We start from the raw sequence: 24887 nt of genomic DNA on the forward strand, positions 1-24887 counted from the left end.
ATCAACTCAAGGAGAACTGGCATCAGCAAATCCCTGAAAGTTTTATTGAACTCGAGTGGGATAGTGTCCTCCCCCACCACCTTGCCGCTGGGCAAAGCCCCGATTGCTACATTCAATTCCTCCAGATCAGCAATGCTCTCTAGGCTCAAAGTATGAGACACATCCAGAGAAGGTAGAACGCTCTCTCGTAGATAATTCATGGCCACCTGTTGGTTATAACTGCCGGATTCCTTATATAGGCTAGCATAAAAAATCTTAAATTGCACTGCTAGGTCCTCAGACTTCGTATAGGTAACACCATCTACCCCGTTGATTATCTTATTGTGGGATTTAGCCTGCTGGTCAGCAAGTTGGTAAGCCAGTACCCTTCCCACCCTCTCCCCATACTCATACTGCAAAGATCTAAACTTAAGGAAATTGTTGGTGACTTTGTCCTTCAACCCTCTACTGAGTTTTGCTCTGACTTCAGTAATTTGGGCGTATATAAGTGGCTCGCTAATATCTTTTGAGGCAATTGCCCGGGCATGTTGCTGCTCTAACTCGGTATACTGCCGATGTTCGTTACCCAGCTGAATACTGTTAAGTCTATTCTGCTTAACTATAAACTGAAGAGTAGCCCCTCTCACACATGCTTTTAAACAATCCCATACCAAAGCGAGGGATGAGGTGTAAAGGTTGTTAGCATATATTACTTCAGGACCAAATGCATGTGGGCGATAAAAGCAGAATAATTTAGAAGGTGCCGAGGAAACGAAAATTTCCTAGTTTGACCTTGTCTGGGCGAACCAAAATATGCAGAGAGCATGATAGGATTATGGTCCGAGGTTACCTTTGGACATACAACCATTGATGCATTCGCCAAGAGCCTGTTATTAGTAAAAATCATGTCAATCCTAGAGTATTGTTTATGGGGATGAGAAAAAAAGGTAAACCCAGATATTGTAGGAAACCATGTCCTCCAAGCATCATCCAGTTGGTGGATATGTAATAGATCTCGTATTGCAGCCCTTACCCGGACCATTCTAGCTCTTGCAAGCGTGCTTGTAGTATCAATTTTTTTGATCTTAGATGCAGTTGAAGTCTCCCATTACAATAAGATCATCAGCCCAATCTAAGAGTTCAGAATTCAGATGAGAAATAACCTCAGGACAATCCGTATTAGGGCCATAGACCATACATACTGTGACCTTCTTGCCGAAGATGAAAAGTTGCGCAATTGCCCACCTACTCCGACTATCAGCAAGAGTTCGTAATACAGCTATTGTAGAAAATGTATCCTTCAATAGAGCGACCCCCCCCCCCCCCCCTTTTGGAAGCCATCTGTGAAGTACAGACAATCAAGTCATATCCAAGCTGTTTAAAGAAGTTTCTATCTTTATAGGCCAGATGAGTTTCTGCCAGTCCGACTATTTGAGGCTTGAATCCTTTAAGTTCTTCAGCCACCAATCGCCTTTTACTGGCCAAGTTCATCCAACAAACATTCCAGCTCATAAATTTGACTCTTGACATTACCAAAATTTTGGAATACTAAATAATTTCTCCTTCTCCCATTGCTCATTACTAATTTTAAATGTTTTCTGCGCTACTTTAACAATGCCGTGACTGTTTGACCCTGCCATACCCCCCAACCCCCTCAAACCATCCCCATCCCCCCACACTGTTTCTTGAAAAAGGAATCACCCCCCTTAAAGCTGTCCTAACCCGACAGCAAATGAAGGACGCCACGACCACCCCCCCAGAGACCCCCACTATGCGCACACACCATACCCCCTCCATCCACACCCACAGAGTACATAAACCGCAAGAAAAAAAGAAACAGCCCTTTTGCAAGACAGTGAAAGAAAGATCATCTTTTCATATGTACATTAGTGCCACCCGGGTGACAATTCCAACCCCCCTGTGCTAACAAAGAAAAGAAAAACATCAAACCAAGACATTATATTAATCAAGGATTGGGGGTGATTTACCAATTAGCCAATGCCTTTTTAGCCTCCTGCTCACTTAAAAAAAAGTATGAGCGACCATCCTTGATCACTTTAAGCCGAGCAGGCTCCTGCACAAAAACCTGAGAGCAAACAGACTTAAATGAGTCCATGAGCTGACGAAACTGCCATCTTTTATCCATAGATGATTTGCACAAAGCAGATCTCACGAAGATTGACATAGTCGACTTGGACAGGAGCCGTTGGTCGGGCTTTAAAAAAAATGGCCTGGCGAAGTAGGAAGTTACCCAGAAATACCAGAATGGGCCTGGAGAATTTTGTTTTGACTTGAGAGTTTGATGACAGGAATAACGGGATGCGATGTGCTCTTTGAACCTGCGTGTCCATATCCCAGTCCCCCAAGTCCGGGAAAGCTTTCTGTAATAAGTCCACGACGAATGCACGAGGGTCCGAGCATCCCTCTCTTCCTGTACCCCAAAAATCCTCAGGTTCTGTCGCCGCTGTCTATTTTCAAGATCATCGATCTTTAACTGCATTGAAACCAACTGTGACTCCTGCGAGGTAACTAACTTGACTGTTTGAGTATTGACTTCCTCCACGCCTTCCACCCGCTATTGTAGTTCAGTAACGTCCGCTGTTAAGTGATAAACCTTGGTAGTAACCTCAGATAGTGCCTTTTTAATTTCGATACAGTCTGCCCTTGCCTGTTAGTAATAGGCTTGTGCTTCCGCTCTCTGAGTATTTAAAGCCTGCATAATATTGGAAAGTGAGGGCTCGTCACCCCCTCCATTTCTTCCACCCGAATGATTCTGCTCGGGAATATATCTTGTCACAACTTCTGCAGTGACCAAAGGACCATGGGGGGAGGGGGAGGTGAGAGAACCAGATACTGCAGGTGGAATGTTAAGCTCTGCTGGTGTTGACCCCTTAGAGTAGTAAAGAGCCCCATCAGCAGTGTTTTGACTGTAATCCGTGCCGGTGCCCTCAGCCGGAGCTTGTGCATAGTCCATATTGTATGTGCTAGTAATGGCCGCAGTAGAGTTATTAGATGGTAAATGGGCGGAAGAGGTGAGACCTGCCATAGAGGCCAGCGAGGTAGCCAGCGAGTCTGAGCGGTTCAGCGGAGTAGGGGCCAACGTATCCCCCTGTGAGCCTGAGTTGGATAATCTGGAGACAATATTTCTTACTTCGCCCTTTGATGACACCAATTTCCGTAGCAGGCTTACCCCCGGACCAGTCTTGGTAGAGCTTGCTGCACCCTTCAATCAACCAAGTGCGTCTGTAATCTGAACCTTATTTCCAGTACCCTCTCGGCCTCTACCACCTTTAACAGTCCGACCTGATTTAAGGCCCTTGTCTTTCGGGGTTCTTCCCCCCCACGGGGGTATTACCCCCTGGGCTATGCACAGCATTATTATTGATCCTAATATTGACACCCCCATGACCAGATGAAGCAAAGTTCACAAGAGAGTCCAAATCCTTCCCAGATTCCGCAACTACGTTTGCCTGCTCCTTGTTATCTCCAGTTTCATCGCCAGTAATGTCTGTCAAGCAGTTACCATCGATACCTGGACTACTCTCCTGCGCAGTTCCATTGGAATAACCATAGCCTTCATTATTTAGACCCTCAAATTGGGGGATACATCCCAGAACTGGAGAGATGATCCCAGTCTCATCATCAAGTGGCAGAGAAAGAGAGAACGAATCAACAGGGACTGGATCCACTGAGCTCGCCCCCACAGAAGAAGCCTCCATTCTTGGATTACTAATGGATTCCTCCATACCCCCCCAACCCTCATTGACTGCAGCATTAAGAACCTCAGCCATCTGGGTGAGGGGGGCAGCAGATTCAGAACCACAGGACCGTAGAAGCGCTGTAGCTTTCCCTGAGCGTAATAGCTTAAGAATAGGCTTCCCCACCTGAGGGTCTATTAAACTGGCTGTAGCATTATTACCTATCAAAACTCTCTGGGGCATTATTGCATTGTTGATAGCAGAATCAGTTTCAAAAACAGTCTGACCTTCCAAACAGTCCACTGCTACAGGGGGGCCACCGCTTTCTGCTTGAACGTCTATCCGCCCTCGGCGAGTTGTCCGTGGGGGGCCATCAATCCCACTACTCCTGCTCCTGTTACTAAACACCAAACTGCCAGCAGGATCACCACAAGCACACCTTGGAACACGGGAACCTAGCAGCGGGAGCTGCACCAGTAATTGGAACGGCCCCCTAGCTGTAAACAACCTCGCTGCGCGAGCGCCGTGAATCACACAGCTGATGCGAGTAAGCCGGCACATCCGTCAGTTCGCAGGGCCAGAGAAGGAATAGGCGAGCAACGTTGAAACTGCCACAGCCCACGCTACCGAAGAGAGAAAACCGTAGGTAGTTATCGTCTTCAGCAGTATTTCTTTCAGTTTTCATTCCGCACCCCCCGTTTTTATAAAAAAGTCATTAGCTGCTTGTGTTGCCGTCCGGAGGATATACCTATTAAGTCACCACCGGGTGGTGGGTGGGAAGAGAGGCATCACAGCAGGCATCCGAAGACCTCTGGAGAGAACAGACGTACGTCCTTCAGCGGCAGATACGATCCGCCATCTTCCTTCATCTCTGCCCCCTTTTTCTATATTCTTTTTTTTTCTTTTGGTTTCTTATATTCTCTTCTTTACTTGTTTGTCAATTTCCACCCTTTGTGTCAGTCTTTTCCTTTTAAGGTGGTCTCAATTTCCTCTCATCAGTTTCTTCAATTTTGACACTTTCTTGTTCTTCATTCAGAGCAAGATTCTCAAAGTCTTTGAGAATGATATCTGTCCTTTCAGGAGCCTTATATTTTCTGCTTGGAACTCTCACTCTTCTTGAATTCCGTAAATACTTGCTTATTGATCTTGTTCCACTTGAATTGATGCTTCATTTACTTGTTCTAGTTCTTTCCTTGTTTTCCTTCTTAGAAAGTATCTCAGTATTTTCACTCCACTTGGCCAGTGATCATCTTTTCTGATCCTCTTTGTTTGTACTGCCTTTTCACCTTCCTCACCTATTTCTAATAGTCTTTTATTTTCTCTTTCTTTTTGCTGAGCTTGTTCAGGACTTTCTGATCTCTTTCTTTCTGTTGATTAGATTTGTTCTGGATCTTTGAGTCCTTCGTTTCATAACTCTAATTGAGCTTGATCTGGATTTCCTGTAGTAGATTCTTCTGTTGACTGAATTTGTTCTGAACCTGTCAGTCTTTCTTTTTCTTCTTTTGATTGAGCATGATCTGGATTTTCAGTTTCAATTTGTTCTGGTCTTTAAGTCTCTTGCTCTTCCTCGGTCTCTACAGCAGTCTCCTGAGACCCAGGAACTGGTGCCCACCCTACTTGACTTGTACTTGGTTGCTCATCATCAATGCGTTATTCAGAGTCTGTTTCTCTGATTTCTTCGACTTCACAACTTCCAGCTTCTGGTTATTTTCTTTGTTCTACCAGTTGCTGCTCTTGTCGTTTAGGTGGACTTGGGACTCTTTGTGGATTCAGTTTGCAAGCCAGCACACTTCACTGCTGTTGTGACCAATATAACTTGATGAGGTCCTTAACACCTGGGTTCTAAACACGATTTCCTTGTGTGTTTCTTTACCACGACCCAGTCTCCTGGACATAAATCATGAGCTTGATTTGGCTGTGCTATGGTTACATCTTCTCCAACCTGGTGAGACACAGAACGTACCAGATCAGCTAGTCCTTTACAATAGTCCAACACTAGATCATCAGTTTGTTTCCAGGTAAAAATGCTTATCTCATTGCTCTTCCCATGACAATTTCATGAGGACTCAATCCCATCCTTCTGTCAGGAATGCTTCTAACACTCATCAATACAAGGGGCAATGCATACGGCCATTTCATTGAACTGGATGCACACACTTTCCCTAACCTGGATTTTATTGTACCATTGAGCTGCCCAACTACTCCAGAGGCTTCTGGTCGATAGGCACAATGTAGTTTCTGCTCAACTTTAAAGGCTGTACAAATTAAATTAATTATCACATTGTTAAAATGAGGTCCTCTATCTGATTCCAAAGTGACTGGAAATCCAAATCTGGGATTGAGTTCTCTCAACAGTAGCTTGGCAACTCTGAGACTGTCATTCCTTCTTGTGGGATAGGCTTCCACCCATCGAGAAAACGGGCATACAATGACAAGGACGTACTTCAGACCGTTGCACGGTGGCAACTCTATAAAGTCAAGTTGCAGTCTTGTAAATGGTCCCTTTGCCTTTCCAATTTTTTCCCAACTGACAACTGTTTTTCTACCTGGGTTTTGCTGTTGACATGTCAAACATCGTGGGCAGAGACTCTTTGCAATTAGCCTAAACTTGGAATTGTACCATGTCTGTCTGAAATGCCGAATCATGGCATCCCTTCCAATGTGTTTAGCTCCATGATATACTCTTGTCATTTGTGATAACAAGCTATCTGGCATTATTGGTCTACCAACTGCCTGACTTCATCCCATGTTTCAAAATCAGAGAAAAACATTAGTTGGCAATTGGTAACTTCTTTTTCTAACCCTCTGTTAAAAGACATTGTATTCCAAGCACAAGCACAAAATTGTGCAACTTGGTCAGCATATCTGTTGCCTTGTGGCACATAATCATTTCCCGACTTATGTGCGGCACATTTGACCACTGCAATTTCTTTTGGCAATTGTAGTCCTTCCAATAGTTCCTTGATATTTACTATTTCTGATAGGAGAATCTGAAGAAGTCCGAAATCCCCCTTGCATCCATAATTGGCCAAAGTCATGCACAACCCCAAAACCATATTGACTATCCGTGAATATACTTACTCTCAATTTTTCCCAATTTTGCAAGCTTTTGTCAAAGCTATCAATTCGTCTATTTGTGCAGACTTGACTCCTCTTAGACAGGATGCTTCCAGAATAACCGATACGGTTCATACAGCATTGGCAGAACCCTTTCTCCATCTTGTTTCCGCAAACATGACCCATCAACAAACAATACATAGTCTGATTCTTCCAGTGGGACATCACGGATGTCTGTTCTGAGCTTTGTACACATTTCTGTTACATCCAAACAATCATGATCAACCTCCTTTTTTTATTTCTTCACAGTATGGATCTGGCAGCAAGTTTGCTGGATTTACTGTGGTGCATCTTATCACACTTACATTTTCACCACCCAGAATCACTCTTTCATACTTAGTCAGCTGACTAGGAGTCAAATGCTGAGTATGAGTCCTTGTTAAAAGGATCTCGACTGAATGTGGCATATATACCTTTAAGGAATGTCCCATTACAATTGATTCACTCTGTTCCAGACTCACACAAGTAGCAGCTACTGCTTTTAAGCAGCCAGGCAATGCTGCAGCCACTGAATCCAGGCAGAAAAGTATGCCACTGGACGTCGTGACAATCCGTGTCTCTGGGTTAACACTGCAAGTGCACATCCTTCCCTTTCACATGAGAACAATGCAAATTCTTTTGAATAGTCTGGCATTCCCAATGCTGGTGCTTAACACAAGCAATTTCTCAGTTTTCTGAATGCTTCCTTACTTTCATCATCCCATTCAATCGGATCTGTCACATCCTTTCGTGTCAACCTTAGTAAAGGCTTTGCGAGCAGTGAGAATCCACTGATCAATTTTACGACAGTATCCAATCACTCCCAAAACAAAATTGTACTTCTTTCTTAGTTTTAGGCAAACTCATTTGTCGAATCACTTTTATTCTCTCTGGCATCACTTTCCTCACTCCACTTTCTATCTTGTGTCCCAAATATTGAACTTCTTGTTGACAGAACTGTAATTTTTCTGGTGACACCTTGTGTCCACCTTCTGCTAAATGGTTCAGTAAAGCAATTGTCAGTGACACAAGTCTCTCATGTCTTTGATGCCACCAGTAGGTCATCAATGTACTGAACCAGAACCGATTTTCCTGGCATGACCAATGTTACCAAACACTTTTTCAGGATCTGATTGAAATTTGAAGAGCTCTCTGTGTACCCTTAAGGAACTCGGCACCATGCCAAAACACGTTCTCCGAACCGGAATCACGGTGTACCAATGCGCATCCCATGGTATCTGATAAAGGATCACTGCTGGATTTGGTACTACTGGACAACAGGGTACTACTATCTTATTAATTTTCTTCAAATCTTGCACTATTCCATACTTGCCACTAGGCTGTTTAAGCCCCATGATTGGCGAGTTACAAGGACTGCCCATTATCTCTTTCAAAATACCTTGCTCAATCATTTGATCAATTACTGGAGCCCTGCCTTTACTTCGGGGCTCATTTTGTTTTGTGGTGTGTTCGGATAGATGGCACCTTCTTTCACCATGATTTTAATTGGGTCTACTTTTGCCATCAGACCAATTTCATTTCCTGAAATATCCCACACATCTCATCTCACTGTGTTTTTCAGCTCATCAGGTAAACTGTTTTCAGTAAGTAGTGAAAACATCTCATCCACGTCTGTTCCTTGTTTCGTTAGCATCATTTTTAAAACATCTTCTTCATTAGGTGTTTGGAAAGCAATGCGATCAGGTGTACAATAGATAGTGCTGTTCAACTTGCACAACAAATCTCTCCCTAACAGATTTACTGGACTTGAATCACATACCACAAACCGATGCAGGTCTCTTAAATTTCCAAAATTCACTTCTATTGGCTTAGTGACTGGGGTCTTTATCTGCTTATTTGAGACTCTTACAACGTGGATAGTTTCTCCCGAGAGGGGTAGGTTTGGAATTTCTGCTGCTCTCACAGTAGAACGGGAAGCACCAGTAGCCACTAGGAAAGTGATGTCATTACCTTCCACTTTTCCGTCAACAAATGGACCTGACTGATCTACCACCAAGGATGTGCCAGGCACGCATTCTTCCTCCCCCTCAGGCACTGTCATTGAGACGTGTCTGAATCACTCTCATTACTTTGCATCCTATATTGTTGAACCGTTTGTGTATTCTTACCACTCTCTTCACGAAATCCGGTGTTCACACTGTATCTCTGTACCTGAGCGTTTGCATGATTTGGCTTAGGAGCTTGTGGCACCTGTAATTGAGGAGTAACTACCTGTTACTGTTGCTGCTGGTTCACAACCACCTCATTCTGCATCTGTGGATTTAAAATTTGATTTACCCCATTACTCTGTTGAATTTTTCTACACTCATTGTTCCAATGTCCATGCTTTCCGCACGCGTGACAAGGGTATTATTTTCTCGCTTCCTCTCTACTCATTCGTCATTTTCCTTTATTTCTGTTTGATACTTGACGATTCTGATTCGGATCATTCGACTGGTTATCATTTTCAGAACCAGAATTTACCTCTTGGTGTTCTGCCAACTTCACTTGCGCCCACATCTTCGCTTTCAGCTTCTTGTTCTTTGCATCAATATCATCACTACAATACTTTGCATACTTAAAATATCATCTATGGGCTTGCTCTGCCAGCAAAGCATATGTTGCTGAATCATCTGACTAATTTCTGATCTTAATCCATACACAAACCTATGCATGAAATGTCCCAAATCCTTATCACCAATATTTTAAAATCCACTATACTGCTTGAACACCTGCAATAACCTTTCGTAATACGCATGCACGGACTCTTTTGGCTCTTGAGTTGTTCTAGCTATCTTAACCCCATCGGTTTCCTTTGAAGGAATTTTACCTTTTAAGAAAGTCATCACCTGATGATACTTTTTCATCACCTCTTCTGAAGGTGCACCTGTCCTTGCATCCCTGGGATACTCTTCAGCTGGCCAATCAACAGTCCTCTTACATTCTGTCCACAAATCAGTTAGCACCACTATCTCAAACAGGCCATCCAAATCTTTTAACAAAACCTTTGAGACTTTCACAAACCTTTCTACCTGCTTACACCATTGAACTGGTTTTTCTCTTAATCTGGGAAAATCATTTGTAATAGACAAGATATCCTGTCTAGTCCAAGGAACATGAACATATCCACCACCAGGAACTTCTCTCTTTGGACACATTCTTTCGGCCTGATCTGTTTCTTTTAATGGAAATGCAGATGTTTCCTTCGTAGCTGCTTCATCCCTTTTTCTTGTCCATCTACCTCTCCATTTGTCTGCATCTCTCCATTTCTTCAAAATGTACATCAATTCTTTTATCTGTAATCTACTTCTTGACTCATTCAAACTCTCCTAATCCTTTTCAGTAAATTCTGACCTATATGGCTTTTGTAATATTTTTACTTTTCTACATCTATTCCAAATTCTGAAGCCACTTGTACTATCTTCTCATGGAGATTCTTTGCTCTCTAAGTTATACTTTTACACAAAAACAACAATTCCTCATCTCCATACGAACCTATCTGAATTTATGGTACCAATATTCATTTCTTCCAAATCCACTCTCAACTTGCTCACATCTATATTTTGTTTTTGGGGCTTTTTCTTTTCTAATCCTTTTGCCCACTCCTCTAGGTCTTCTGGTGAAAAGCCTTTAGAATTCCCTGCTACTGGAGTGAAAATCGCTTCTTTTCTTCTTGTATTCACTGGTGAAATTCTCTTAGGGATTTCAGTTACTGTCTCAAGATTAGGGAGATCTAGTAACAAGATATTTGAGTCACTCTCACTAGTTTGATCTTCTAACATCACTACCTCCTTTCGATCACTATTCAGTGGGACTGTCACTGTTTGTAATTTCAGGGTATCTCGCTTATCACCATACAATGGAATAACAGGACCAATTGTTACTGATACGGTCAATGCTTCAGCATTCAAACAGATTTATTTTCTGGATTATTTCTTCTTTCTTCTTATTCAATGCATCCCTTTCTTTTTCCTGTAATACTCGTGTGAATGTTGGATCATATGGAACCTGTGGAACTAATGGAGTTCCCATCATTGGCACACTTGGAGCTGTATCTCTAGCATTTTCTTGATAAGGTGGAGGTCTTTTAACTAAAATGTCTTCTAATAACTCATCATCAGATTCATCACATCCTGTTCCTGTGTCACTTATGTGTTTAGTTTTTTCTTTACACATACTCCCTACTTGACCTTCAGCCATCAACACTGGATACACACCCTCCGTTACTACAGCTCTCCTCCATCTTTTCATCTGATCCCCTCGACTGTCAAATGGGTATCTAGGTAAGAATCCTCTATCAATTCTTCTACCTCCTCTGCAGTTTTCTCGCTCAAATGCCTCAACTTCCCATTCCTCCAAAGCTTCATACTGTGTCAACCTAGGGTTTGGTTCTAAATTAATCATTCGATTTCTCAAATTTTGCAAAAATCCTTACATTAAATGTACCATGTTCTGGAAAAGCTAGAACACATCACCTTTCGTATATTCCACCCAATTTTCCAACCAAACACACATATGATATCCTCGTTCCATCATCATAAAGGAAGCAGGCATGTTAGGAGGAGGCATCAGAATTCCCTCCCTAGTTACTACACGCTCGTCCTTCTTAAAGAAATTCTTGATTTTATTAATCAACTTAATTTTTCTGACTCCTGTGATTAACTAATTCAATAAGCAAAACAATAAAACTCATACGTAATTTTCACGTATCCTATTTGTTAACACCTTTTCTATACCAGCGCGACTCACACCAACAGTCCAATCAGGGCTCACTACGCATTCCCTTCTGCAACCAATACCAGCGAAGGTTCTTGTCTACTGGCCAATTAGAGCTTATAACACACCCACTTGTCTGACCAATGCCAGCGCCGATCTTTGTGATGTCAGTATTACTCCTACTACTGACCCACCCTTTACAAATCTGCACTTGTTACACGCCCGCTGTCTCAACCAATACCAGCACGGCTCTTTGTGACGTCAGTATGACTCCTGCTACTGACCCTCCCTTCCCAAGGTAATATGATAATGTATTTTCTAACTTTTCTTTATAAAAATTTTCTGTTGATACCAACGTAAAAACAGCGCTACTTTGTCTGCTCCACAAAACCGAAGATAGTTTTCTTCACTTGCTTCAAAGAGAAAGTACTTCTTTCACTACGAGTAAAAACCACTGTTTACCCTTCACTTAAGCCCCGGGAGGACCTCTTACTCCTCTAGGGATACTCCTCCTTTGGGTAAGGCCAAAGTTTCACAGGTAGACCCTTCGCTATCACTCACATTCTAATCTTATACGATATAGTCCCTAAAATAACACCCAACAGCCCTCCCTAGCTTTTAGGTATTATGACAACAGACGAGTAACCTTCTGCAGTGTGATTTCCTTACCACACTCTTCTAGATTCCATTCCCCGGATTCCCAGGTATTTCTGTACCTGTGCTTCCAAACAACATAGAACGCAACACTAACTCTTAGTGTTAAACATGTAGTCAATAATCACCAAACTAATCAATAATAACCATAACTCTGCTACCAGAAAAACTGATCCAGCTGAAAGCCAAGGTTGAACATTTTACAAAACCGAATATTTCAATGGAGCCAATACACATATACCCAAGTGTTCATTCGCACTCCCTGGCCAAAAAATGCTGGGGGGTTAAGTTTTATAATTTGCATATGTTCTGATTAGTTAGTTCCCAGTGAACACAAAATAGTTTGAAAATAAAACTCAATGCCTAACTAATCTTCACGAATCAACACTCTTTCCTCTGGTCGATGGACCATTAGTTGAGTTAGTTGATGGTAAATTAACAACTATTTAACTAATCCACAGAACTCGGTGAAATAATCACAGACATCTGGGTAAGATTCATAAGCTTTATCTAAGATCTCAGCCATAAATTGAATGCTCATTAATACCGATTCACAGTGCAAACTCCATAATACTTTACATGGGAGGGAAAAACGTATTTAGCAAATACATTCATTGACACAGAATTCATTCAACAAACTAAATGCAAAGAGAGTGGTTAGATGTAGAGAGAAAAGGCACATATAAAATACTTTTGCAAAGAAATATGCAAATTCTGAGACAGAACAATAATTGCCTAATATAATGACTGAAAACTACCCCTCTGGCCAAAGGACTGGTGGGGGTTTCCTGAATTAGGATCAGGAGACAAAGAACTATAAAACAGGATTAGGATAGGGCAGATACTTACTAGACTTCTCTATAAACCCGACGCACTAGGGCGCATCCCTCTCTTACACTCTCTCCCTCCGCGATGTTCTTCCGGAATCTTAAAATCTAATTAGGCTGTCATTCGGATTAGAATCTTCCCAGTCTGCTCTCTCCTTTTCTTCAAGCAGCTCTCGTCTCTCTTTTTCTCTCAGCATCGATGTGTGTCTAATTAATTTAAGTCACTCTAGTTATAGTCTTTTTTTCTACATGTCCCACCCTCAAAAGTTGCAAATATTGATGGAATACGGAATACGATTGGAAGGGGCCAGGGGAGTTTTCATCATACCATGCTGACATATTCATATTTTTTTAAAAGTAATATTGTCTTGCAAACCCTTCCCCTTTAGCTCATTGATGGTTTTCTTTTCCCATACATATATTGTTGCAAATGTAATAATTTAATTCAATACAGGCTACATGGACGAGTTATACACACCTTCTTTTTCCCACATCTTCTGTCCTTGATGTCTGGCAGCTGTTCAGCACTTCGGTCATCGTATCAGCTCACGTATTTACTGAGCATCCACGACTCGTTTCACCCGTCGCCAGCTTTTCTTTTTGTTATTGTTTTAAACAGGCACAAATGCACTCTATTAATTAAAGAATCCTAAACAAATGTTATTTTCTTAATCATGTAATTCTCACTGTTCACCACCCACTTCTACTCTATCCCATGTTATTATTATTTCTCTGAGCAAAAGCATTAACACCAGCTTTTCTTTTAAGTTCAAGCAAGCATATGCCGGGCATGTGGTACCTCACGACCACATGTTAGCCCTTCTTGCACATGCGTGAGAGTTTTGCCCTCTCAAAGCGGGTTAGTCACGTGATCTGTACGTAATTATGGTTTGCACATGCGCAAAGCGATTTTCCATTTAAAAGCGGGTTTTGGTTGCGTTGCATTTTATTTCACATTAATTAAGCATGCGTAAATCTTTTCTCCCATGTGTCGATGTCTGGTGCGTATTAGTCTCTTCTTATCTACAGTTTTAGCAGTTAGTAAAAGTTATTTTAAGGATTGCAAGTTTCATTTTCTTGAATCCTTGCTCCATCAATTCTTTTAATGAGATAATGAAATAACTTGGCTTGCACCGTTGTCTTAATTTATAAAACAATTGTTGTTTGCTCAGTGAAGCAGTGCCTGTATGACCAGTTTTGGTTATATTTGGAAATGGATATTTTAATGTAGGATATTTATGTTTTATATTGTGTGCACTGAATATAAAATGGAATAAAATGCTTTGGCTGCAGGTGATGATGCTCTGAAATGTTACAATATATGAACATGATTTCCGAATAAAGCAATATGAAAATATGACAATGTTTCATCGGATTTATTGATCTAGCACTAACTTTTTAAAATTGATTTGTTTTTCTTTCTTACCCCACATTTTGGGGGGCGCTGTTTTAGTCTAAAATATACCTTGAGCTGTGTAATATGTGGATCACACACAGTAGTTGTAATTTAACACAGAAGCCCAGGTCCAGTTTTTAATTTTGTAGCAGACGTTACTGTACAGCTCAGAATCTCCAAACCATGACAACCAGATATACTTTGTATGATAGTTCAGCTTGTCCATAAATATTTGGACAAAGGTGTTTTCCAATGTCTTTGAGCTTGTATAATTCTTTAGTTCCTACTGCCACCTGCTTGTTAATGAGTAATGTTGAATCTTCAATGAAATGCTGAAGCAAAAATAGAAAAGGCCAAAAGTTAGCAAGTTCTAGTCTTGGAATGTATGGCATGAGGTGCTATAAACTGTCTAATAATTTGGCAAAGCAACCTACAGCTGAGTGTGAAATATTTTCTATGAATATAATTTGATAAAATCTGCCCATACTCTTTGGTGGATGTATACCAAAATAAAGTATGCTCATCTGATGGCACCTAATTCAATTTTCCAGGCTTGTAAAATGATTTCCTATTGCATAATTTATTTTTTTGCTTATGGGGGAGGGCTTGTTATATGTGATATTTCATTTTGCATCTCATAGTTGTGCAGATTTGTGACTAATACCCCATGAGAGACACTGTTCATATGAAGGAGAGGTAGCGAGGGAAACTGTAGTCATTCTAATACTATGATTGCTGGGGACAGTTTGTACTGATCTTGGTGCCCTCACATGCCCGAAGGATGTCATGCTTCATCATTGGGCAATGCTTCTCATCTGGACAGCGTTGCAATGCCCTACGGATCCCCCAAAGGGTAATTTTACCGGAGCTCTTTTCAAGATAAAGCTGTAAGGGTGTGTGGGGGTAGGAGTGGCAGTGGTGTCCTAATGTGAAGTTAAAAAGATGACTAGAGGGGTAACTTGTAATTTTATTGAAGAAAGAGTCCCTCTGCCATCGATTTTAAAAAAAAAAAAAAAAAAAAAAAAAATGTTGTGCTGCTCCGAGGGAGATAATGGCCCTTTGTAGCCAAATATACAGTAAACCTCCAATGGGCATGTTTAGAGGTTGACATGTTTTGTGCAATATGATGATCTCAGGAGGAGATCCTGTGCGCTTCCTCAGGATCAGAGAAAGTGCAATGAGTGGTAGGAAAAAATTAGTGGCCTGTAACAATTAATCTAGTGTCACTAAGATGAAGAAGTAGTATTCCAAATAAAACTGGAAAAGTTGCCCATGAGATGCGGCTGTGGGTATCCTTGATAGTTTCTCGTAGGTTAGAGAGGCCTGTTCACCTACGTGACTTCACGCCATCTCCGTAGAGGGAGATTTTTGACTAGCCATGCCCCGGGGCAAATGGGGCAAGTTTTTGCAAAATGCGTCTAAAGGATCCTTGATTATTTATCATGATGTAAAAAAATCTATTTCACCCCTTACTAACTATAATAATCTGTGCCAACTGACGTGGTGTAAATTGAGCATTTTGTTTAAGATAAATTAAACCTATAATTGTTTTTTAGGAGTATAATTTGTTTCATAGGTGTCAGCTGTAGATTAAGGAAAGATTTTATTGTACTAGAATGTCCTTATAGTGTGCGCAAAAGGACTTGTGTAACACTTTCTTTAATCCACTCTTCCAAAATCGCATCTGAGACATTTGTCCCATACTGTCTAGTTAATAATTCCAGGTGCCTGTTCTGTTGCATGTTTCAAACTCCAGTCCTTTTTCAAGAGCAAGAATTATAGCACAGTAGACCTAATTAATTTGCAATTCCAACCCAAAATGTACCGAAAGTTAACATTCTAGTATTTAACGTGTTTTATGTAAATGCATTTAACAATTAAACAATATTTCAAAAGGGAACCCATTTTTAACACACAACTTTTGATAATTATATTTTACTATAAATTTGGCTTAGATTTAGCCAAACTACAGATGAATCCCCTTGCACTACTTTTTCCAATTAATTTACGCCTATTTAATATTTTCATTTCAGAAAAAAATGATTAAATGTCTGACATATAAAATGTATTGTATTGCTTGCAGTTTGTTTTACGTTTAGTTTTTTTTTGTCTTACTGTTTATTTTTCCTTTTTTCACCGTCCTCCAACGCTGGTATAAATTTTGTATTTGTTAATGTGCTGTGGGCAAATATGTAGGGTGTAAATCACAGCGGTCTCGATAATTCTTAGTTTTTTTTCCAAATTTTAAATTCTGTTCCATTGTTTTTTCTTTTTTAGGCACCTAATGGAGAGTTCTATGTACCCCTCTCTCTTGGATTCTTTCATTAACAAAATGGCTTTTTGTTTTGAAGTCCCAGAACCGAGCATTCTATATTTTTTGCAAGAATCTGCAAAATGTTTACCCAAACCTGCTTTTGATGACAATTATTTATCAATACTAGCCAATAGTCACGTACTGCAAAGTCCTGCAAACAGTACGCTCAGCCAGTTCCCACTTTTGCCAGGTGATCCGGTGCTCAGTGTAGCGGATACCCTGCATAACTTCTCTGCGCTTCCCCTTAGCTTTCCACAGACCCATGGTACATGCAGTGCTTTGGATGCCCTTAACCTCATCAGCTTAGAATGCACTAGCCTTGTGAACGCACAAGTTGTTCAGCGACACCACTACTCAGGAAATCAAATTGATAAAGTTTCACAAACTGATCTGAGCATTGAAAAAGAAACGTTGAACCGAAGTACGTGCCTCAATGAGTGCTCAGTAGAGGCAGGTGATCTGAAACCTACTGAAAGCAGAGATGAAAATTCTAAAATGTTCCTGAAAAAAACACTGAGAAAACAGAAAAGACCAACGAGGAGTGCAGAGCGTCATGACCCCGCTTTTCGAGGTGTTATGCTACAAATGAAACTGGAACGGGATAATGAGAATGTTGGCGAGTACAAGTTTTTAACTACTGCGCACTACAGGTAGGCAAATAGTTATGATTTTAATGTGGGTTTTTGTCTGACACTTGCATTTTACAGATTATTAAGGTCTTAACTGTGTTTCAAGTGATTTAAAATGAGATCTAGAGGGATGCCTCATGACTGTGTTGAGACTGGACTCTAGAGAGGAGACCCCTTGCGAGCCAATGACGATGCAATCTTGAGTGATGACTCTTGAGCGAGGTTTTAAGTGAAAAATGTTGAAATAATAAACACATTAAATAAAAATAAAGAATTGCCCTTCAAATAGGCAAGGAGAATTTTTAAGCATAACCAGGGAATCGGGGTGACGTGAAGTCACCATATCAGCAATTGAACTGACAATTTACCCTAAAGATGTGTGTATGTACATATATGTGTGTGTGTGTGTGTGTGTATTTGTGTGTGTGTGTGTATATATATGTGTGTGTGTGTATATACATGTGTGTGTATATATATATATATATATATATATATATATATGTGTGTGTATATAAATCTTCAATTAGTATGCAGATCTTGTGACAACACTAAACATAAGTGTAGACGACGCAGTGATCCAGTATGTGAGTGAATGTGGAAATTATATACAAAGGACACACAACAAAAATCCACTGGTTACAAATATTTACAGACCGAAACACATGTGCATATAACATTGCACCATGTGCAATCACAATTGAACAGTAACCAAGTGAGACAAGTTTCGTAGTGATTTTCAGTCTCCCTTCTGGACAACAAGTCATCTGACTTAATATCCATATTGGTAATACCCGAATTTAGACAGTATCCAAATCAGAGGGGCTGGGGTGAGAGACAGTCCAAATCCTCCATGAGGACCTCACTGTGGGCGGTGGCTCCAGTGTCACCCCCACATCCACATAGCATTTGTCACTCAGCCTGCGCATGTATGGTTTTTAAATCCACCACTCGTCATAAAATATTAGGCCCTTTATTCCAAAGAGTATGATGTCCTCCAGTCCAGCTCTACTATTTTCTCCGCTAGCACTGAATCCAGTGTCCTTGTCCTTCATACCTCATGCCCCCTTTACATTCATCTGTCCCTTTTCTTTTTCATCTATTTTGCATTAATCTATTCATCCTACATTATTCCTTCCCACCTCCCTTCTTTCTTTTCCTTCTTTCATCTTTTACTTTACCATCCACTGTCCTTCCTCCTCTCATCCATCATCCATTGTCTACATCAATCATCTCTCCAGTTAATCATGTTTCCTTCTTCAATTTCTCCATCTATACTCCCGTATCTCATCCGTCCTTCTCTTGTCTTCTCATCCATACATCTTTTCCTCCATTCTTCATCATCATCATTTAGTCTTTTTTTTTTTTATCAAATCTGTTTTATTAAGTTTTTAGATCATACTACATGGGCATATCATACGGCATCACATTTCACAGACATCAAGTCGGAAATTTATACATACTGGTAAATCATGCCAACTGTCGGGGGGGGGGGGGGGGGGGGGACAGCCTGGTGTCCGCTAGCGCGCCCACCACCGCCATCATCATCATTTAGTCTTTATTCGATTAAAAATCATAAAAGACACAGCATCAACAAATGTATAAGCCACATCAATAAATTACATAAAACAAGTATTAAATACACCAAGACTAGTATAATAACAAGTCAATAAAACAGTACTCACACGAAAAACCCAATAATAGCTTTAAATTTGCAGATATTTCCTTCTTATAGCCCAATACGTGGACCAGAACTTTGCCACAGCAACAACAATGACCTCCTTAGTATCACACTTGAGGATCCGCAGAGCTGTTTGCGCTGAACTTATGCCTAACTGTTTGCACAGGGGCTTGATCCACTTCATACGAGGTGCTCTGTATGCTGGGCAGACGAATAGCACATGTGGAATAGTCTCAGGGATCCCTGGGCAACAGTGACAGGAAGTATCTGTGTTTAAACCCTGATTTTTGCCCCAATTTTTTGTAAAAAATTTTAAGGGTAAACTTCCAACTCTGAATTGATGGTACAACTTCCTATCACTGTTTCCAATAATAATGTCCCAATAGGGTTCCAATGAATAATCGACCTTATGGTCCATAAAGAGATCAGTTAATGAATCCCTGGTAATCTGGGCGTGAGACTTAGATTGAAACATCTCAACATACAGTCTCTTAAGCTCACTCTTCGATGGGAAGGGAGTCCCTTCAGGATCTAACCAAAGATGACCTAGATTCATAGCCATGAGGACTGCTCTGATGTTATACAACCAAGGAATTTTACGGCACTTGTCTACCCCTATAAGATATTTAAGAGCCAAAGCTTAAGGTGCTAACTCTGGGGTGGTCCACAAGCGTCTCCAGTACGCCAATGGTCTAAACCCTGCTGTCTCTTCAAAAGACACACACCCCAAATCCTGCAGCATATATCTTTCCTTTTCTCATCCAGACTGCTATCCTTCAATGCATCTCTTATCCAGTCATCTTTCCATCTTTTTATCTATCTCTGGATATTTCTAAACATTATCTTGTCTTTCGTCTCCATCCTTCTGTGGTTTTCATAGTGTTGTGTGGTCATGTGCAGTAGGACCCTTGTGGTCCACAGCAGACTCCTTACATAGTTATGTAATCAGTTGGGAGGTATCCTGGGTGTGGTCAATAAAGTTTGACGTAGTGTGTTCAGTTAAGGGTTGCATGCTGAAGAATAATTACATGTTACAGAGCTCCGTAGATGTTGCGGTCATTTACATGCTCCAGAGCTGGGGAGGATTCGGCAACTGGTGACAAGTAGGGGATACGTGCCCAGAAGAAAAAAGACTGCTCTCCCTGAGAGTTTCCGCTGTCCAGTAAACTGCTCATGCATGCCACGTGTACCCCAAGAAGCAGTCTAAAGTTGGCATATGTGGAGTCCAAGTGCCGCTCTAGCTCTTACAAGGCCCATTAAGAAGGTGAAGGCACTACAGAGGAGCCCGGTCAGGAAGCCAGCCAGAAGCTTACAGATAAGGCCACAAGAAGAGAACCAGTGGCACAGGGTAACACAGAGCAGTCCTCTGCACAAAGCAGAAATGCTAAAGGCAGCAATAGACAGGTACAAAAAAGTGCCAAAGGCAGCAACAGCCATGTGGTGGAAAGTAATAAAGGCAGCAATGAACAGGTGCAAAGAAACGCTAAAGGCAACAAAAACCAGGTAAGATGCACGAAGTTGAGAGCGGTGGCGAACATGTGCAAGAGATAAAACTGTTACCGTCCAGAACCAGATGTAAGCACACGGCTGATGCTTACAGAAGGCAAGGGTCCAAGTGGGACAGCATATACTCTCAATTTCAGTAAGTCCCAACACAAGCTATGATGCTGCTGTATTTTTTAAACCACCACCACCATTTGATACCACCAAGAAGTAGAAGTTCAACTTCATAGATGCTCTAGAAGAAGTAGATGACAAAAAGATCATCACATGCTTAAAGAACTTTGCAGGTGATCGTGAAAGCAGTGATAAAGAAAATATCACAAGCTGAAGAAGTATTGCACCTTCAAATTAAACATTAGAAGCCAAATCGAATCCAATGCTGTATGTAGACTATGAAAGGTACATTTCCATTCAACCAAGACAGCAAGCTGTTAAAACGATGGATGAGTTTGTCGAAAGACTTGATGCCCTCATCTAGCACTGCACGTTCAGTGAATTAAATGACGAAGAAGCCATGCGGCTCACAGTTATTGATGGCTGCTTCTCCGATTCGTTCAGACGATGCATGCAGAGAGTGACGCTCTGTCTAGAAAAGGTACTCATGGCTGGAAGAGCTGAGGAACATTCAGATCGACAGGCTGCTTATATGGAAGCTGGAACAGTCCAGAAAGAATCAACATTGATCATGAAAAGCAAGCCGAAACAGAAAGTGGAGGCTCATAAGACTATGTCTCTTAAGATAAATAAATTGTGTTTCCGATGTGGATTGTCAGTTCTACATGAAAGTAAATGTCCAGCCATTGGACAGATATGCAAAGGCTGTGAGAAAGAAAACTATTTCATAATGGCCTGCAAAGTGAAAGAGAAATTAAGTGCATCACAACAAGAAAAGAAAATGGACGCAAGAAAGTTCTCGAATCATTCTAGCCATGTCCTCAAGGCCAAACAGCAACATCAGATAAGGCAAGTAGAGACTAAACAAAGCCAATCATCATCAAATGAATCTTCCAAAAACTCTTCAACGTCCTCATCGGGCAACAGTGAAAAAGATGGATGTGCAATGGTGATGTTTACTGCAAAACGACGTGCAGATGTCCGATTGGCTACTTACAAAGAAGTAAACCCCAACAGATGATGGACGTTCTTGAGCTCACTTCACCACCCCAGTTCAGACCCAGCTATATGCAAATCAGTCTTGACCCTGTACCTCATGGGAACAGTCCAGCCCAAACTGCCAAGCTAGGTCTTCTCTGGACCAGAAACAAGCATCCTGGGACTGGTTTCGGGGTAACACCCCCTCAGTTGGCAGTTATGCCCTGACGTTGGTCCTCCCGTCTGATGAGGGCTGTGAGCTCTTTCATTAAATAGTGTTCCTAAGCATCACAAAACCTATTTTGTCCCACTTTTTCAACACCACCATACACATACCTTCCGAGCCCACACACCCTCACTTCACCTGACGGCTAAGAAAAGATCTCCGGTAAATCTTCTTGGACCTTGAGATTACAATGACCACCACAGGCGTAAGTACCAAAGTACATCATAAAAACACGGATAGGAACAGCCTATTACACTATGAAAGCTACCACCCAAGATCATTACGGCAGAATCTTCCTGTGGGACAATTCCTTAGAGTACGCGGGAATTGTTCAGAAATGGAGACATACAATGAACAAGCTGAGCACCTTGAGAAAGAACTGCTGGATCGTCATTATCCAAAGAAGGTGGTCAGAAAAGCCAAGGAACGGGCCAGAAATCACAAAAGAGAGGGCCTTCTGGATAGTACCCCCAAGGAAAAGATCGACAGAATGATATGTGTAACAACATACACGCCGGCATCTAACAGTATACAGAATATCATCTGAAAAAACTCGCACATCCTGAATGGTGCTAAGAAACAATGGGAACCTCCGCTTTTTGCCTTCAAAAGGAACAAGAGCCTTCGAGATGAGCTTGTACACGCTAAAACACCCACTCAAGAAAGAGCGGTACAGCCAACACTGTGGAACACACAGAGACTAACAGGACATTACCCATGTGGAGGTGTCAAGAATTCCTGTCATGCGAGGGGAGGAAAACGGTAACCAGCGAAAACGGACTACATCTCCCAGGATGCTTAGCGGTTGAGAGGTTATGTAAACAGGAGAGCTGTTACATAACTCAAGGAAAACACGCCCTTATGTAAACAGGAGAGCTGTTACATAACTCAAGGAAAACACGCCCTTATGTAAACAGGAGAGCTGTTACATAACTCAAGGAAAACACGCCCTTATGTAAACAGGAGAGCTGCTACATAACTCAAGGAAAACACGCCCTATAAAGGGAGGAACCGGGAGGTACAACGCTGTCGGATATTGTGTTTACACCGACGTACCTGCTTAGTGAAGAGCAGTGTTCCGGAGTGGTGCTCCAGTAAGGCAAGAACGGAGGTAGGTCGAGTCGTTACTCCCTGGGCCGTGTCTTGCCCCATCGTCACCTGTGAAGGACCCGGAAGCTCTACCGGATAACCATTGAGCTTCGCTTTTTGACTCGGCTGAGTCAAAGCGCAGTGGCGCTTTTGCTGGTTGGAGTCGTAACTCCCAGCCCGACCAGAGATACAGGGACTGCCAGCTGTAACGCACACCAGGAGGTGTTTGCCGCGTTACAGACTCGGAAGTCCACGGGATCGATCGAGCGGCTGCTCTCGGTTCAGTCTTCTTTGCTTGTGATTGGGGTATCGGTGACGCATCACCAGGAGGTGACTCCGCGTCCCGGTGCAGTCTGAGGAAGAGGTTGAGCGGCTGCTCCCTTCAGGTAGAGACCCCGGCTGGGTGTTTCCCTGACTCCTCGATTCTCCCCAACACTCTTCGTGCCCCTCACAGCCTACCGATTGGCATTGTCGGCCATTTCATTTCTGCCCTCTGTTGGCATACGCCGGGATCGGCGTATATGCAGAGGACGGTTAGGACCATCCGTGCTGTGGGCTGGTAACGTACTTAGCCTGGAGGATTCCAGGGACTATAACCTTTGTTTATTCCTTGTATTATTTTTGCCTTCATTAAAATAACTAAACCTTCACAAGTGGTTGCGTTCTCATTATCGTGTCTGTTCAACGATCCTGAGACGTTCAGGGCGTTACAAAATATCCGACCGTAATAAACACTAACTGTCTCCCGGTCGATAACAGACATGGCAACACTTGATGATGTGCTGGCTGCTTTAGCGACCGTGCAAATTGAATTGGCTGCCTCCAGGCAAGAAACAGCCGATGTAAAAGCCAGACTGGATGCTATCCAATTGGACCCGCTCACGCCCAGCACCTCCCTCACGAACCAGACCCCTGCGGTAGTAGTGGAAATGCCGGTAGCCGTCCCCTTGGCAACACCAGAGAGGTACAGTGGGGATCCTAACACAGAGCAGGTATTCCTCACACAAGTGGCGCTACATTTATTGTGCAAACCAAGGGCGTTCCCCACGAGTCAGGCTCGTGTGGCTTTCCTTATATCCTATTTGGCTGGAAACGCGGCACAATGGGCCGTACCTCTGGTGAGCAGGGACGACCCCATCTTATGTGATTGGGGTGCTTTTCGCGAGGAATTCCTGAAGGTCTTCGACAGAAGGGCTGACTCGTACACGGCGGACCGTGAAATGCTTGAGTTGAGACAGGGATCCAACGACCTGGTGTCTCAACGCGTTCCGAAGGCTGGTTGCGGAAACCAAGTGGCCTGTTGCTAAACAGACGGCGCTCCTCCATCACGGGCTGTGCGAGGAGCTCAAGGACGCCGTGGCTCATATTGACCCACAACCCAAGACATGTGAGGGCCTTATCAACCTGGTATTACGGCTGGAACATAGGCTAAGTGAAAGAAAGGGGGATCATGGGAGAAAAGGAAAATCCCTTCCATCCTATGTGACAGTGGGAAGTCCTGAAACTGCCACCGCATCCAAGGGAGAACCCATGGACATCGGCGCAATACGAGCGAGCCTCACAGCCACGGAGAAAGAGTCACGCCGTAAACAAGGATTGTGCCTATATTGTGGCAAAAAAGGCCACTACGTACGTGAATGCCCTGCCAAACCGAAGACGTCACGTTATCGGGCCAACCTGTCGGTAACAGCCGTGGTCGACGTACCGGCGGAAAACTAGAGGACTCCCAGACCAAAGAAGGGGCATCTCGGAGTCACTCATCCATCCCTTCACTTTCCAACTCGGTCACTAAGGGACAACGACACCTGTTTCTCACGGTGCACGTGGGAGTGCATGACCAGTGGATACCCGTTGTGGCCATGGTGGATTCAGGGGCCACTGGCATGTTTATGGACCACAACGAGGCATGCAGGCTAGGGCTAGTGCTTCTTCCCAAAGCTGTACCCGAAGACATCTATGCTGTAGACGGAAGGCGATTGGTGACGGGGCC

At 42.4% G+C, this 24887-nt stretch overlaps 1 protein-coding gene across 1 annotated transcript in view; it reads left to right on the plus strand.

The window, feature by feature from the left end:
• The window catches only part of ZGLP1 (zinc finger GATA like protein 1), a 160221-nt gene that overhangs the window by 17997 nt on the left and 117337 nt on the right, over positions 1-24887 (plus strand). Inside the window, exon 2 of the mRNA XM_085650723.1 lies at positions 16644-17330. Within this exon, the coding sequence (XP_085506849.1) occupies positions 16644-17330 (687 nt within the window). The remainder of the gene's footprint in view (positions 1-16643; positions 17331-24887) is intronic.

The sequence above is a fragment of the Triturus cristatus genome, chromosome 4_1 (genome assembly GCF_964204655.1).
Source record: "Triturus cristatus chromosome 4_1, aTriCri1.1, whole genome shotgun sequence".
Lineage (NCBI taxonomy): Eukaryota > Metazoa > Chordata > Amphibia > Caudata > Salamandridae > Triturus > Triturus cristatus.